The sequence below is a fragment of the Aethalodelphis obliquidens genome, unplaced genomic scaffold, assembly GCF_003676395.1.
Source record: "Aethalodelphis obliquidens isolate GAN/ISIS:26980383/991018 unplaced genomic scaffold, ASM367639v1 scaffold7, whole genome shotgun sequence".
Lineage (NCBI taxonomy): Eukaryota > Metazoa > Chordata > Mammalia > Artiodactyla > Delphinidae > Aethalodelphis > Aethalodelphis obliquidens.
In genome coordinates, this window is record NW_020837951.1 from 43,643,166 (window position 1) to 43,660,408 (window position 17,243).

Sequence of the window (17,243 nt, forward strand, 5' to 3'; positions counted from 1 at the left end):
GATGGAAACAGTGGCTCCTTACATGAATGTCTTCCCACTGAAAATGATCTTCGATAGATTATGGATGGTACATACATCCAGGAGATCTTACAATCCACGCACTACCACAATAGGGCTTGTTTCACAAGTTTGTGGCTTGAAACTGGACTTGGCCAGGAAGAAATTGTTGGGTCATTATAAACACAATTGACTTACCTACTGGGTCCTTCATGTAAAACCCAGAAAGTGTGTGTTGGGTGAAAACGAGACACAGAGGTAGGGAAGGAGGAAACTTTTCAAATGGTACTTCCTGCCAGAGGGATGTTACTGAAGTGAATATTGTGACATAGAAATGGATGGAGGCAGAAAATTGGTCTAGAACCACTTCTTAGCCCAACAGTTCTAATTTCAGTTCCAATTCGTTGAGGCTGTTGTGCCATTTGAGGGCACTGAAGCGACAGCTTGTCACGTAATACCTTTCCAAGAGTGTCAAACTGAAAAGCAATTCCCAAACAGTTTAGACAGAACATTTGGCTCACGGCCTCATGTCCAAAAACTACAAAGGAGACTTGAGGCTGCCATCACATGAGGGGCAGTCTTGTTTCCACAACCTCAGCCAACTTTTAATTACTCATGGGTCAGTTATTTATTTGAGTGCTGGATTAGCAGACCCTATGTTTCTTCCCTTACACCCTTTCCTCTCCACCTTTGAAAATCATTCCATTGCTATCAATCATTTTAAAATCACATTTGGAACGAAAATTAAATATAAACTAGGTACCCAGAAGAACTATCCATAATCACCATTCAAATAAGTGTTTCAAAGCCCGAATGTAAACAGGCTTTGTCTATCTGGCTGAGTGGTTCCCAGCCCGGCCTCTTCACTTTATGCAGAGCTGGAATGCTCATTAGTTTCATGTGGACATAAAAGTTGAGGAGAGGAATTAAAATGCAGCCAAACACGATCACTGCATTTTGCTAAAAGAGTTGACGGGGAGAGAAATAGACACTGATTGTTATTGTTGTTTCAACTAGCTGGGCATTGACTTTTCTAATCCCCACCCTTTTATTTTTACTCTGATTCAGTACTTAAAACTATTCGCTATTTTTCGTATTGTACTATTTAAAAACCCTGCATCATCTGCATATAACAAAAGGTAATGTAGGTAGTAGACGAGACTTGTGTTGCAAAGAACATACTCGCTCCAACCAAGTGTCAAATCACTGGACAGCGCTAAAGAGATTCTAATTGTGTGGTCTTCGTTTATCAACTAAAAAGTCCAGTGCCCTGTCTGAACGTCTGTGCTGTGCCAACAGTGAAGAAAAGAGACACATGCCAACATTATTAGTGTGGATCAAATGTCAATAAAGCAGGGCCAGCGTGCTGAAAGCTGGAGTACATTAACTCCATACCCGTGTCCACATCTCCTGTTGCAGTGAAACCCTGTTCCGTCAACTTGACTTCATAATCATGTGCTCGATGAAATGATATATGCATGCAGGGGCACAAATCGTGTATCCAGCTATTAAAACGGTGCCCACAGCCCTACCCCTGTGAGCGGTTTTCAATTACTTTGATGAAGATTGGTAGGAAGGACTGCCATTAAATGTAGTACGTCCTTTTGAGGAATTAACTCAGGAAATAACTCATATAATTACTGTAAGCTTTCTTTCCCCCTTTCACTTAAAGAGTCTAGCCAATGTGTCAAGGCTACAACATGCTTCTCTGATGTTATGGCAACTAAATAACAAGACATTTTGTAAGTACTGACAGCTATGTGTTATCATATAATTATTTCTCAAACTGTAAATGGATCTTAATTTCAGAATCATCCACGACTACAGACAGTATTTGTGTTCACTACAGAATTAGACATTAAACCAATATTTTGGAAGTTTTCTTTTTTCTTTTGGTTCTCTTTTTTGATTTTTAATATTTTCAGTGCTTCATCACAATTTAACCTAAAGCTGATAGAATGCTTAAAGCACTCATTTGGCTTAGTTGTAACGGAGCTTCTGATTTCCTTTAGATGTTCGGCTTTTGTAAGTTGTAAATAATTTGCTTCTGAAACGGTACTTAAAACACACTATTAAGTTTTTCTCTCTCTTCTAATCTAAATCGCTTCTTTAAGAAAGGTTGAGAGAAAGGTACTGGTTCTAGAGGTTTGGAATACCTAAAAAGGTGAGTTTTCTAAAAAACTTTCAACGTGCACATTCTTACTAACTTACCAACCCCGAAATGCATTCCTTCTTGTGGGTACACGATGTAAGTGCTTAATCGTCTTGAAGATATATTCTTTCATAGTAGATGGCTTTTATCTAAATATCTGTTTTACATTATAAACTCCTTTGTAAATGACTTTCACAGCACCCAGCAGCATACTGCTCACAAGTTTTTTGATGACATGAAAATAAGAAGACTGTGTTTGAAAAAGCTGGGTGATCTTTTAAATCGGTGCCATTTAAAAGTCTGGTCTGTGGATGGGCAGCTTCAACATCACCTGGGAGCTTATTAGAAATGCAAATTCACGGGCCTCACCTAGACCTTTAGAATCAACCTCTCTGGGAGAGACCTGGCCAGCTGTGTGTGATAGTCACTCACCAGGTGCTTTGAAAGGCACTGCATAAAGAAGGGTTAGCACTTATAAGTGCTTACTATGCTAGGAGCTTGCTGTACGTTATTCAGTACTTGTAACAACCCTGTGAGGCAGATACTACTATGTCTGTTTTCTAGATGAAAGAATCACTTTTCCAAAGTCGAACGTAAAAATGGGTGAAATCAAGACAACCCCAGCTCTAAGCTCCAAAGGCTGTACCTTCTCTTGAATAAAGGAAGAGGGTTATTCTCATGGTGAGGCCTTACTGGAATGTAAAACTTCCACAGCAAAAGTGTAATTCTGCAAGTCACACATACATTTATACAGCAGGACACTTTACAAAATGTCAGTAGTCTGTCATTGAACATTTGGGCAGGGACAAAAATATTCAAATAGAAACACCAGTTAAACACAGTTAATTATAGAACCCTATAGGTTGTGCAGACGAGAAAGTGTACCTTCTTTCTACTTAAGACCATAATTAGAAGCAGAGATACTCATCTGTAATCAAATTTAGAAAGGGAGGCAAAGTTTCAGCTTTCAGTCAGAGGCCAAAATTTGGAACAGAGAGCCAATACAGCTAAACTAAATCGAAAACTCAATGAATTGGGGAAAGGGGGTGTATTTAGGGGAAGAAAAAAAAGCCAGGTTTTCATAATTCTAACAAATGCAGTTGAAGGAAGAATCTGATGGGATAAGCTTTTTGTTGGAAAATATGTAGGCAAGCAGAATTTGAACATGTGGTCGTATAAAGGCTTACATCTAGAGTTGCTCTTGTATCTGTTTTAAAGGGACCCAAGCCCACCTGATTGCCCCTACCCATGCCAGATCCCCACAGTCCCCCTAGAAGGAAAGCATTTGTGTCGATTATTCAGTTTGTTTTTTTGTTAGGCAGGGTGAACAGGCCAGAAGGAGGAGCAGAAGGGTGGGAAGACAGGAGAAAACAAAGGGAAGAGAAGGCACTAACTGTCCATTCCAGGATGCCTCTGTTTACTCGGGGCTCCCACCCACTAAACCATCAACCTGGCCTGCCACGGGGGCGGGGGCGTGCGGGGGTTGCCTGCTGGGCTAATGGGGCATGCAGCTCGAGCTCGACTAGCTGAACGCTGCTGAGTGCCTTCCAGGGCTCAGCACCTGCAGATGCTCGGGTAGACCGTGCTTCCTGGAACAGCTGTTCTCCACAGGAGTTCCAGCCAGTGCCCGGCAGCCAGGACAGGGAAGCACTGAGGGGCTCCAGACGGCCCACAATGACAACATCTTCAACGACCTCGCTGAAAACCAGTTCCCTAGGAATTGTCATGGTGAGGGCATAAGCAATGTTGAAGACACTCCTTACTGGAAAGTTTAGGAAAATGTGGACTTCTGGAAAGCTGACCATGACCCCTTTCTTTTGGGAATTTACTGTTATGGATAGCATTTTCTGGTCCCAAGACCAGGACACAGATTTTGTCAATACTGAAATGAAGGTAATAATGCACGGGAGTTGCTGTCCTCTCAGCTTCCTTCCTAGTTTATTCTCCTTGTCTGTATGTCTAGTTTTTGCATCATTAAGGGGAGATGATGCCAAGTGAGCCTCGGATTCTGAGTCTGAGCTGAATCTCAGCATCCTTCCTTCTCACAGCAGCCAGTGCACAGGCCACTGTGAAGAGTTCTGCCTCATGGAGAAACAGGAGGGATCAAATGGGGACGACTCTTTGCCACCACAGCTGTACCTCTTCATCTCAAATGACCCCACTAGGAAAACTGTGTGTTTTAAACCTTTCAGAATTCCTGTCTTTTAACTGCGCAGTGTTCTTTGCTTTACGTGGTCCTCCTCAGAAATCTTGACTTCTTTCAAAGAAAGATAAGTGTCCAACAGGGGAACTATTTATTGCCCTCATTAATAATCTCTGACACACAAATAAAATACTTAGGAATAAAGTTGACCAAGGAGGTGAAAGATGTATATGCTGAGAACTATAAAACATTAATAAAGGAAATTAAAGATTCAAAGAAATGTAAAGATATCCCATGCTTTTGGATTGGAAGAATTAATATTGTTAAAATGGCCATGCTATCTAAAGCAATCTACAGATTTAATACACCTGTATTAAATACATCACTGATTTAATACAGTGTCAAATTACCCATGACATTTTTCACAGAACTAGAATAATCCTAAAATTTATATGGAACCATAAAAGACCCAGAATTGCCAAAGCAATCCTGAGGAAAAAGAACAAAGCTGGAGGCACAACCCTCCCAGACTTCAGACAATACTACAAAGCTACAGTAATCAACACAGTGTGGTACAGGCACAAAAACAGACATATACGTCAGTGGAACAGAACAGAGAGCCCAGAAATAAAGCCACACACCTATGGTCAATTAATCTTCGACAAAAGAGGCAAGAATATATGCTGGGAAAAAGAATCTCTTCAGTAAGTGGTGTTGGGAAAGGCGGACAGCTGCATGTAAATCAATGAAGTTACAACACACCCTCACACCATACACAAAAATAAACTCAACATGGCTTAAAGACTTAAACATAAGACATGACACCATAAAACTCCTAGAAGAGATCATAGGCAAAACATTCTCTGACATAAATCATAATACCAGTGTTTTCTTAGGTCAGTCTCCCAAGGCAATAGAAATAAAAACAAAAAAACCACAAATGGGACCTAATCAAACTTACAAGCTTTTGTATAGTAAAGGAAACCATAAACAAAATGAAAAGACAACATATGGAATGGGAGAAAATATTTGCAAATAATGTGACCGACAAGGGCTTAATTTCCAAAATATACAAACAGCTCATACAACTCAACAACAAATAATAAATAACCCAATCGAAAAATGGGCAGAAGACCTTAAATACACATTTCTCCAAAGAAGACATACAGATGGCCAATAGGCACATGCAAAGATGCTCAACGTAGCAAATTATTAGAGAAATTCAAATCAAAACTACAAGGAGGTACCACCTCACACCACTCAGAATAGCCATAATTAAAAAGTCTACAAGTAACAAATGCTGGAGAGGGTGTGGAGAAAAGGGAACCCTGCTACACTGTTGGTGGGAATGTAAATTGGTGCAGCCACTATGGAAAACAGTAGGGAGCGTCCTCAGAAAACTAAAAACAGAGCTACCATATGATCTAGCAATCACACTCCTGGGCATATATCTGGACAATACTATAATTTGAAAAGATACATGCACCCCTATGTTCATAGCAGCACTATTCACAATAGCCAAGTCAAGGAAACAACCTAAATGTCCATCCACAGATGAATGGATCAAGAAGATGTGGTACATGTATACAATGGAATACTACTCAGCCATAAAAAAGAACAAAATTGTGCCATTTGCAGCAACATGGATGCAACTAGAGAGTATCATACTAAGTGAAGTAAGTCAGAAAGAGAAAGACAAACACCATATGATATCACTTACATGTGGAATCTAAAATATGACACAAATGAACCTACCTATGAAACAGAAACAGACTCACAGACATAGAGAACAGACTTGTGGTTGCCAAGGGGGGAGGGAGTGGGGGAGGGATGGATTAGGACTGAGAGTTTGGGGTTAGCAGATGCAAACTATTACACATAGAACTGATAAACAACGAGTTCTTACTCTAACAGCACAGGGAACTACATTCAATATCCTGTGATAAAACATAATGGAAAAGAATATGAAAAAGAATATATGTATATGTATAAATGAATCACTTTGCTGTACAGCAGAAATTAACACAACGTTGTGAATCAACTATACTTCAATAAAAAAAATAAATTAAAAAAAAAATCTCTGCCATACAAATCCCTTCTAAACCCTGACCTCATCGCCTTTTCCTTGAGGAAAGGTATCACTGCCCTGCAGGCCAACAGGAAGGTCACCAGGAGCAAAGCAGACCTTCCCTTCACACCCTGCCCACCCCCTTGTCGATGCTTCTTGCCTTCAGTTCCCAATCCTAGGAATGTGATTTGAAACAGGGCCAAGGTGAGAGGACATGAGGATTCCTTGTCATGAGGTGAGAGACTGGGAAGTTCTGAGTAGAGATTTCCTCTCATAAAATGAAAGCTTTGGAATATGCCAGAAGGAAAAGATGCCAAAGGAAACGGTCTTCCCTTAGCTGCCTCAGTAGGAGGGATGCTACTAGCATCAAGTACAACAAGGACAGGGGAGCCAGGCCCTGGAAGGTGGGCAGACGTGGCTTTGGGACCAGGTGTAGCTGTTTTACAATTAAAGGGTCAGATGCTGAAAGCAGTGTTTTTGGGGAGCTATGGACAAATGAATTCATAACATCTGTTTACATCTCTCGGTGCCTCCAGTCCCCTCCGTCCACTCAAATTTGTCTACCTTTTCTGGGGTGGCTACTTATTTTCAGCACTGAGATGGAAGACAGACAAAAGAAGAGCACTTTAAGAAATGCTCCAGACCAAGAAGTGCACTCTGAGTGCAGATCTTATTCCCAGGAGGTAATGATGGGAGAGGCTAAAGTAAACCGCCAAGATCGGTCACCGAGCATGTGAAATGCCTGTTTCTTTTCTCTGACACAAGTCATGTAGCACTTTGGCAATCAGCACTTTGCAAAGAGCAAAGCGGATGTCTGCTGTTGAAGAATGCATGCAAGACTGAAGCCAGCGACACTGTAATCCACCAAATGCCTGTGATGCAACCCACAGCTCCCCAGCTCACAAGTTTCCTCACTGAAGTCATTTCCAGGGAAGCCAACAAGAAATACTGAAATATGCAGGAAGAGCCCAGAAAGGCTGAAGGCACTGAGTTTTCCAAGCAAACAGCAACTGTGGAGGGACTGTTTTTCTACAACCGAGGGGGCTCCAGGGAGAAGAGCTGCACATGTGTGAAGCCAACCTTCGTACTTCACCAGGGATCACCTGGATACTTCAAGTTCAATGCAAATGCACAGCAGTAAAGAAAAAAAGAACATCAAGAAAAAGGTCTTCCCTGGTTTTGGTAACAACAGCTGGTGTGACCTCCATTAATCATAGAATTGGGCATCTGCAGGCCTTGCTCGCTGGAGAGAAGCCTCAGGCAGGTAGCAGCGATGACCTGGCGGCAGCTGAGACCCCTGTCTGTGGAGGGAGGAGGGCGTGCCCAGCGACTGAGATACCAAAGCATCCTTTAGTTCCTTGCACCTGCATACCCTTAACCTGGCAAACTGCGCTTCATAGAGTACGAAGCCCAGGTTTCCCTATGCCCTAACAGAAGACATTAGGTTTTAAAGACAAACACAAGAAGACTTCTGCACACAGAAATAAAATGCAGTGAAAGACTCTGGAATCTGTACTCCTAGTCACTGTCACCAAGAAGTGCTACTGCTCTCTGTTTTTCTCACTGTCCTACAGCAGATGAGGTTGGAGATTTTGAAAAGCAACTGGTAATTCCTCAGTCTGACTTTCAGCTCTGCAGGCTTGCACTGGCCTTGGCCTCTCAACTCGTCTGGCATCTTGTCATTGTCCTAACAGAGATCACTACTGCTGTGGACACCTGGCATGTGGACAGGCGGCTGTGTCAACATAAGAGGTTGGCTTTCATTTGGACTGCATAGGCCTTTGACAATAAGGTTTTTGCCCCTATTAAATGTTCCTCTTGGAGAGAAACATCAAATGAAAGAAACTTACAGGCTTTTGGCTGTGGCTTGTATTTTAGAACCATAATGGGAATGGGGTGTATAAGGCAATCTGACATTTCCCCATCTGGTCCCACTTGTTGACAAGTATCCCCCACCCATGCTCTCAACCACTTGAAAAGCCAGTGAAGCAAAAGAAAACTTGTGTTAGAACATTCTGGCCTTTCAGCAGGATCCTGGCAATACAATTACCTGCTGGAGAAATGTTTGGAGGAAGTATGGGGAAAGGAAGAGGCTACTAAGAAAAAGTAAGTGCCCTCTTGGCCAATAAAGACTAAAGGGCCAACCTTTAAAACAGTGGTTAGCAAACTACAGTCAGTCCTCAAACCAAATCCAGCCCTTAGGCTGTTTGTGTAAATAAAGTTGTTATTGGAACACAGCCATACACATTCATTTATATTGTTTACAGTGGCTTTTGCACTCTAATGGCAGAGTTGAGTAGTGGCAATAAACACATGGCCTGCAAAGCTCAAAACATTTACTAACTGAATCTTTGTAGAAAAAAATCTGCCAAAACCTGTTTTAAAACAAATAGAATTTCCTTTAACTTTGGAAAGTGCTCTGGCAAGAGCATTCAGTTAATCTGTAACAAATGCCAGCAGACACTTAAGGGCAGGGGAGGGCATCTCAGAGGCCTAAGGATTTAGTGTTCTGCACTTCTTTTATAGGATAAAGAACAACAGGTGGCCCTCAATTTTTCTGCAGCATCCTTTTACTATTACCCAACTCTTAAATGTTATACTGTTCCATGCCTACAGATCCTAGGCGGCTTTGCACTCTCTGTTTATGTGTGGGCAGTGAGAGCTATGACCATCCCATCATGATGTGTAAGTGGCGCTCCCCCCGGCCCCACCCAGTTTTTAGGGTAGTAAGAAATTAAAGAACAGCTGTATATTTTTGAATTAATGTCTTTGGGGTTTTTTTTTTTTTTGATTTATACCCAGGAGCGGAATTGCTGGGTCATACGGTAGTTCTGTTTTTAGTTTTTTTGAGAAACCTACATACTGTTTTCCACAGTGGCTGCACCAACTGACATTCCCACCAACAGTATACAAGGATTCCCTTTTCTCCACACCCTCACCAACATCTGTTACGTGTGTTCTTTTTGATGGTGGCCATTTTGACAGGTGTGAGGAGATATCTCATTGTGCTTTTGATTTGCATTTCCTCTGATGATTAGCAGTGTTGAGCATCTTTTCATGTACCTGTTGGCCATCTGCATTTCCTCTTTGGAAAAATGTCTATTCAGTTCTTCTGCCTGAAAAATGTCTGTTCAGTTCTTCTGCCTATCTTTTAATCAGGTTGTTATTTGAAAAGATATATACACCCCGATGTTCAGAGCAGCACTATTCACAATAGCCAAGATATGGAAGCAACTTAAGTGTCCATCAACAGAGGAATGGATAAAGAAGCTGTGGCGCGCACACACACACACACACACACACACACACACACACACACACACAATGGAATACTACTCAGCCATAAAAAAGAATGAAATTTTTGCCATTTGCAGCAACATGGTTGAACTTGGAGAGCATTACACTAAGTGAAATAAGTCAGAGAAAGACAAATACTGTATGATATAACTTACATGTGGAATCTAAAACTACAATAAACTAGTGAATATAACAAAAAAAGAAGCAGACTCACAGATTTAGAGAACAAACTAGTGGACGGGGTAGGAGAGGTAATATATGGGTTGGGGAGTGGGAGGTACAAATTATTGGGTATATGATAGGCTCACGGATTATCCGTACCACACAGGGACTACAGCCAATATTTTGTAATAACTGTAAATGGAAAGTAACCGTTAAAAATTGTATAGAAAATCATGATCCTACAATATATGTACATGCACAATCCTCGACTTCTGAAAAAATAAAAAATAAAGCACAGCGGACTTTTTTGAGCTGAAAGAGTCGCTGGGCGTCATCGTGACCCCCGCACACTGGCGGTCAGGGGCCATGTCTGTACCTGTTGGCCAAAAGCTGGGACCTGGTTCCTGAGGGCGAGGTCAGGTAGATGGCCAGGTCTCCCCTCCTGGGGTGGGTGATGGTGATGCGCACAACTACGTGTTCCAGGTAGCTGACGTGGTGGTTGGGATTGTCGGAGCAGCCCGACGCTTTGTAGACGGAGCGCACCGCACTGTTGGGCCGAACTGTCCTGCAACAGAGAGAAGGGGGTTTGAGCAGAGCACGAGGCAGAGCTCGGCTGCGTGAGCCTGCAGGCCTGGAAGGACCGCGTGATGCAATGCAAGCCGTGGTCGCTGGAGACTAAGGGACACAGTGTCATTACCCAAATGATTAGGTCGTTTAAGGGAGTAACCCTAGTTAGGGTGGGAAAGGTGCAAGTGAGAGGAAAGGAGGAATGAAGGTTCTTTTATCTTCATGCAGGTAGTGGATATCAATCTTGTTCAGATAGATCGCTGGGCCCTGGTGCTGGAGTGTCTGATTCAGTAAGGCTGGGGTGGGTCACAAGAATATGCCTTTCCAACAAGTTCCCAGGCGATAGGGATGTTGCTGATCTGTGGAATCCACTTTGTGAACCACCAGTATAGGGTACTGTGGTACAGTGGAGGCTTGGGGATGACTATGACCTTGATTCAAATCCCTGGTCTACCATTTCCTTTCTCTATAAGCCAAGCGCACACTCTTCCGCTTGCCTACAGGCTCCTGTCTTCTTCACTAGCTTCCTCCTGTGCCACTGTGCCCCTTGAACACTGGGTTCCAGCCACACTAGCATTGGTTCAAGTTCTGGGATAATTCAAGTTTACCTTAGCCACTTTGCATACACTACTCTGCCTCTAGTGCTTTTTTGCTGCTGTTCCTATGGCTGACTCTTCTTTCATAGTCAAAGCTTAAATTTCACTCTCTAAGATGGTCACTGAACCATAGGAAAAACATGTTCCCACCTTTTATTTACTACCCCTTTTATTATCAGCATTCGCTTATTGTCATTTGTAATGATCTACTTATTATATTATTTTGGTTTGACTCCCCCGCTAGACTGTAAGCTCCACAAGGGCAGGAAGCATTTCTTATTCCGGTTTCTATCCCTAATTATCTAGCCCAGTGCTTGATAGCCAGTAAGTGCTTGATAGCAAGAAAAATTGTTGCTGAATTGGTAAATGAATTTGTGAATGAATAAACAATTATTCCATTTGATCCCATTTCCTCCTTTGTCAAAAGGGAATAATACCCAAGTTGTTATAAAGTTTTAAGAAGAAAACACATTGTTTCTAACACTTGGCTTGACCTGTAGTAAGAGCTCAGTAAATACCGGTTAACTTTTTACTTCTTTTTTTTTTTTCTCTTATTCTTTGCCACAAATGGGTAGAATGGGGAAAAAAAAAACTTAGTCCACTTATTTCTGCTTCCTAACAAGTTCCTCAAGAATGATAATGGCTCTAGTTTTATTACAAACCAAAGTTCTTACGTATTTTTCCGAGCTAACTCTCTAAAAAGAAAGCTGAAAGCAAATTACTAATAAAATCACTAAAATAAATCCTATTCTTCGGATTCAGCGCCTAGGAGAGACTTCACTATCACTTGATGAATCCAATCAGCACAGCCTCCAAGTGTGTGAGGCTGAAACAGGGGACGAGGCCCTGGAAGCTGAGTAAACTGCAATCTCTTTTACTGGGCATCCTGCATCAATCTTCAGAGAACTACATGGTGTGCAGTTAAGTTTCCAGAACATAAGGTTTAGTTTTGGGAGTACACCAACTTATGGGGAATATTTCTACCATAAAATATGGGGAACACTTCTACCACCGATTAGAAATGTTGACAGAGTAGAAACTTGAAGAATGCCCATCTGTAAGGGTCCCCCCCCCCCACCCCCTTGTAAGGTACGTTTTTCTTTTAAGGATCCTTGGGTTATACTAGTGTGTATTTAATGGCTTAGGGTCTTAAGACATTCTATTAGAATTTTATAATTACATTAGAAAAATACTACACAAGTTTCTAGTTTCCATGTGCAACACAGGGCTGTCTCAAGATATCTGCACTGGCCTAATCTCTTTTAGGGCGCTGTCATGCTGTCTGCTTGCAGCAAACATTACTTGATTTGCCGGTCTGTGCTCTCCACACACACGTGCTGCTGGGGAACAGTGGTCCACTTCTCCGCCTCCATCACCATGGCTTCCGCATCCATCAGTCCAAATCCGTAGAGATGGCTCACTACAGAAGGCAAGAAGTTGGTCAGCTTTACCGTAGTTAGCAGCAACCTAGGCCATATATGTTGAGTTATACTTTCACACAGTAGAAAACCCAGACGCAACCCTACGGGAGCCAAGCTTTCTTTCTAGCAATGATTAAAAAAACAAATAAAACAAGTAAACAATCACAAGAAAATAAGATGAATGCATATTATTCATTGAATATGTTCTATAACTAGTAACATGACTACCATTTATGAATTGTTACTACATGGCAGGCACTAGTCCATATGTTTACGTTTAATTCTCCCAACAATCTTAAGATGTTAGTGCTATTATTATTATTCATGGATGAGAAAACTGAGGAAACAGAGAAACTAGGCTAAGATTGACCAGCAATTCAGTGGTTGAGCCAAATTCTAACCCACACAGATTTACTCCCAGGCCTCACTGTTAACCACTTGTATTCAAGTGATAACATCACCAATTTTGTAAGATAAAATAATGAGTAGGTTTAAAGAGAAGTGTATACAACTTCAAAAATACAAATTTTCTGACCTATCTAGTATTTTGGTTGAAAATCCTGCAAGACATAAATTATTATCTTTCCTCTGGCATATGAAAAATTTATTAAACTTCATGCATGAAATATCTGGAGGCCTCTAGACTTTTATGCCAGCTTCTTATCCTCGAATGTTATAAACTTTTAGCTCTCAATGAGAAATACCTATTGATCTAAAGCTAAATTTGACGTAACTGTCTCAGAAGTTTCAATTACATATAGGAATATTTTAATGATGATACAGTGAGATCTACATTTGCAGCTCTTTCTAAAAATACTTTAAAATCCCAGCTGAATGCTTAAAATCTCCACCTTGCATTAAACTCTCTCATATCTTTATATTTAACACAGAGTCCTACTTCGACCAGGTTTATTGCCTAAAACATTTCCTTATGACATGAATTACTTTATGCAGAAATGTCTAGAGATGCCCGTGCTTATGGATTATTTAAATACTTCGGCTTGAAATTCAAGATATTCTATGATACAGTCCCATTCTACTTTCAAAACAACCTCCTCACCAAACCTTCTGCGTTAGCAAGGTCAGTCACTCCTCTGCAGTCCCAGTCATATCTTGCTCTTTCTGCCTCACTGCCTTTGCTCATGCTGAGCCCTCGGCCTGCAGTTCCCTCACTCATCCTCTCTGCAGAGTCAAACTCTACTCTTCTAAGTTCCTGAAGGCCTAGCTAGTCTATCTTCTCCTTCTTGAAATAGTCTCTGACCAATAAAAGTCAATAGACATTTACTGAATTTCAACCATCTGTGATGAGTGAATTTTCTCCTTTCTAGACCCATAACTTTAATGAATTTGTCAATCCATCTGCCCTTCTGCCCATCTAGCCAGCCATCCATTCATCCATCCGTCCATGCATCCATCCACCTATCCAACATTTCTTGAGTGCCTTCTATACGTGCCAGGCACTGTATTATGCACTGCACTTTTTACCTGTGTCATCTATTGAATTGCTAATTAACTCTCTGTCAGCATGTCTTTTTACCCCAAATGTATTAGAAACTGCTTGATGGTAGGAACTAGGACTTATATGTCTTTATCTGTTTCATGGAAGTGAGCAGAACTTTACACACATGGGAGGAAATTACAGCATATAAAAAGGAAAATTGTGCTAGGATTCAGAAATACTGCTCCATTTCTGCTATTGGCTGATCATATAACTTTTGGCAAACAAGATAAAATATCTAACCCACAATTTCCTTGTGTGGGGATATTATTATCTATCCCATCACCATTACTAAATTGATTATTATTATATATCCTATATGAGAAAATCTGTGTAAAGAACTATACAAATGGAAGTGCTCATTATTATATCAGATACTCAGCCAGACAGGACATACTGAATAAAACAGAATAAAAGTACTTTGCTATGGCAAGGATATATTTAGGATTTTTATACATGTACTTTTGTAACTTTTATTATAAGTGATTTTTTTCTTGATTAAAAAGTAATGTATGTTCATTGTAAAAACTTGTAAATACATCCAGAAAAGAATAAAATAGAACTCATCACAAGTCGGTAAATGCTACTAAAAATTCTATTTAGTTTTATTTATATAGTATTATGTGAGGTAAGCTTGCCGCCTTAATTAAAAAAGATACAAAGTAACCCACATAATAGAGGAGAAATGTCAAATTTGGGCTTAAGGAAACGAAGTTGTGGAGAGCTTTTGTTAAAGTTCATATAAATCCTATGTTGTCACTTATCACTTAACCATAGTCTATATCATTTCATCATGAATACTCTAAGGTATTTTCTTTCCCTGGAGGAATTGAAATGATTGCCGAAGACACAATACTAGGCTGACTCTGCATGGTGCACGAATATCCCCAGACTAGCGTCAAGCGCTTTTAAACCCGTACAATTTATCACTTAGTCTCAGTTTAGGGAAATGAGATAAGAGATTTGATTGATATGAGGGGAGTAGGGAAGAGGGTAAGTGGGGGCCTGGGGAGGGTAAGGGCTTTGAATAGTCTACAGAGTGGGTGCCTGGGCCCCAGCTCAGCTGTGCACGCTGCTGTTCCCTACCTCCCCACACCCCACCCCCAATAACTGTCAACTTAACCTTTAGGACATAAATTAACACACAGAGTCATCAAATACAACAAACACTTCACGACTGTTAAACAACCACTCGAGTTAAGTAGAAAAGCACCTTGAGTCTTTATGAAGGCCGTAAATTTGTTTCGGTTTCCGATTCAGTTCCTACCCTCCAGAGACAAGGTCTGTTCACGCAACACTCAAAGGAGGTGCTCAGAACAGAGGCTGAGTAGCTGCAGTAAAACTACAGACTGGCAGGTCAACAGAGAGAAAAGTGTATATTAATAAAATATTAATAAATGAGGGAATCAGAAGAGATCATTGAAGTCCATTGAATCAGTAACGGAGCTTTTCAGAAATTTAAATTAGTTTAAGATACCTGAAATTGTGTATCTGCCCACAATCGTGATACACAGTCTAAGAAAAAAATGAAATAAATTTATTTCTTCTTTTTTTGGGGGGGGCGGTGCTGACAATATATCAACTCTGTGTATTCTGATTGGCAGTTATTTGTTTGGTTTTTGGCAAATACTAATGAGAAGATAATTACACAATGAATGTGTTGGGCAGATAAACTCCTTCAAAACACGGTGTCAACAGGGAAACAAGCCATTAAATGGTATGGGAGCACTAGTCATTTTTCTGATAATTTTTTATATAATATAAAGTTTCACATTCTAAAATTAGCTATAAATTCAGAAACACTGTTCTGTTTGAGTCAACCATTTGAGTCAAGCCTTGCCCATCACACTGTTACCACTGTTACCGTGCCCCATGGAGTATGATTTCTTACAGTGGCTGCAGAACAGCTGGCTTAGAGATGAGGTTCCATATGTATTTGTGAAGTGAATGAATGTAACTGATTAGAGAAATTTTCTGTAATTCACCAAGTGGCATAAAGTGTTTTTAGGAGAATTGTAAGGGGGAATTAGGAGCTCTGTTCTTTTTGTGACTGACTACTATAAAGTCATCATTAATACTCAAAATGTATTCAAGTATAGAGCCAATATTCCTATTTTTAAAATTTATGATTACCTGTATAGCAAATATACCAGCAAACAACTGGTTGTGATATGGCCATTCCATAACTCAAATAGTTTTATCTATGCACGTTTCTCATGCCAAGATCAGAGCAAATCCTGAGCCTGAAAGTAACTTCGTGATGATCAAGTGGGACCTCTCTGTGCAAGCACTGTGCCAAATACAAAATTCTTTGAATTCAATATTTAGAAAGACGTGGAGGGAACAAAGCATGTATATAGATTAACTAAAGATCTCGGAGCACAGTTAAGACATGTATTTCAGAAAGTACATTTATCTCTTGGTAGAATGATGCTGAACGAGGTTAATAAAGGGAATCTGAAAAACTTGCTTAGCGTTATATTTGTTCCATTAGGCGGCATGACTGTTTCTGCAGATAAGTTCCGAAAAGTGGAGCTGCCTGGCGCCAGAAGTTTAACTAGTTTTTATGCCAAGTAATCCAAAAGCTTCCCTGCTTGGACTAGTCAGATGGCCGAGAGAAGGCAGGAAAATAGATAATGTTCTCCGGCAGGTATATTTCCATCTTCTGATGAGACCAGAAGTGCCAAGAGGAGCGAATCATTAAATACGCAAGTGAACAGTTGCAAAGTTCAAAAGCAGATACACTTAATTTAGACCACAGTGCTAGCTATGAGACCTAAAAAAGTCAGTTCTGAAGAAAAGTTAGAAAGCTCAGTAGGAAAAGAAAAATTAGAAGTTTCGGGCACAGGAAGCTATAACCAGGGAAATTTGGTGTACTTCTATCTCTCTTAGCGGACATCCTTGCTGATGCCAGCTATTTTAAATCGTTTTTAGAAAAATACCATACTGAATACATATTTCATAACTCTAAAATGGCTACTAGTAAAGCACTCACTATATACTAAAGTAATTGATTGGAAAAAGTTGTGTGTGTGATTTTTTTTTTTTAAGTTTCTGAGGTTCCTGAAGTAAGGCTTTCTGCTACCAGCTGTCAGATGTACAGACAATGCTATGTAGCATCCAGTGTAAAGTAGGGCAAACAACAACAAAAGCCATCCAAGTTGCCTATGAGAGATTAAAAATTTTGCCTGTGACTGAAAAAAATACAACTAAGTGACAGCTATCCATTCCTGAGCATTTAATATAAAAGTACAGCCAATTTCTTCCACTGGGGAAATCGTTTCTTATGACTAACACAACCAAATGCCTAGGTTTACCCAGAGGTGTCCTGGTTTTAGCACT

The 17,243-nt window shown here is 40.6% G+C and overlaps 1 protein-coding gene across 3 annotated transcripts in view; it reads right to left on the reverse strand.

Moving 5' to 3' along the window:
* The window catches only part of PCSK5 (proprotein convertase subtilisin/kexin type 5), a 447,761-nt gene that overhangs the window by 168,939 nt on the left and 261,579 nt on the right, over nucleotides 1–17,243 (reverse strand). For all 3 annotated transcript variants that reach the window (XM_027105664.1, XM_027105665.1, XM_027105666.1), the window contains exons 11-12: nucleotides 12,285–12,402; nucleotides 10,196–10,384 (exon numbers count right to left, since the gene is read on the reverse strand). In XM_027105664.1, the coding sequence (XP_026961465.1) occupies nucleotides 10,196–10,384; nucleotides 12,285–12,402 (307 nt within the window). The remainder of the gene's footprint in view (nucleotides 1–10,195; nucleotides 10,385–12,284; nucleotides 12,403–17,243) is intronic.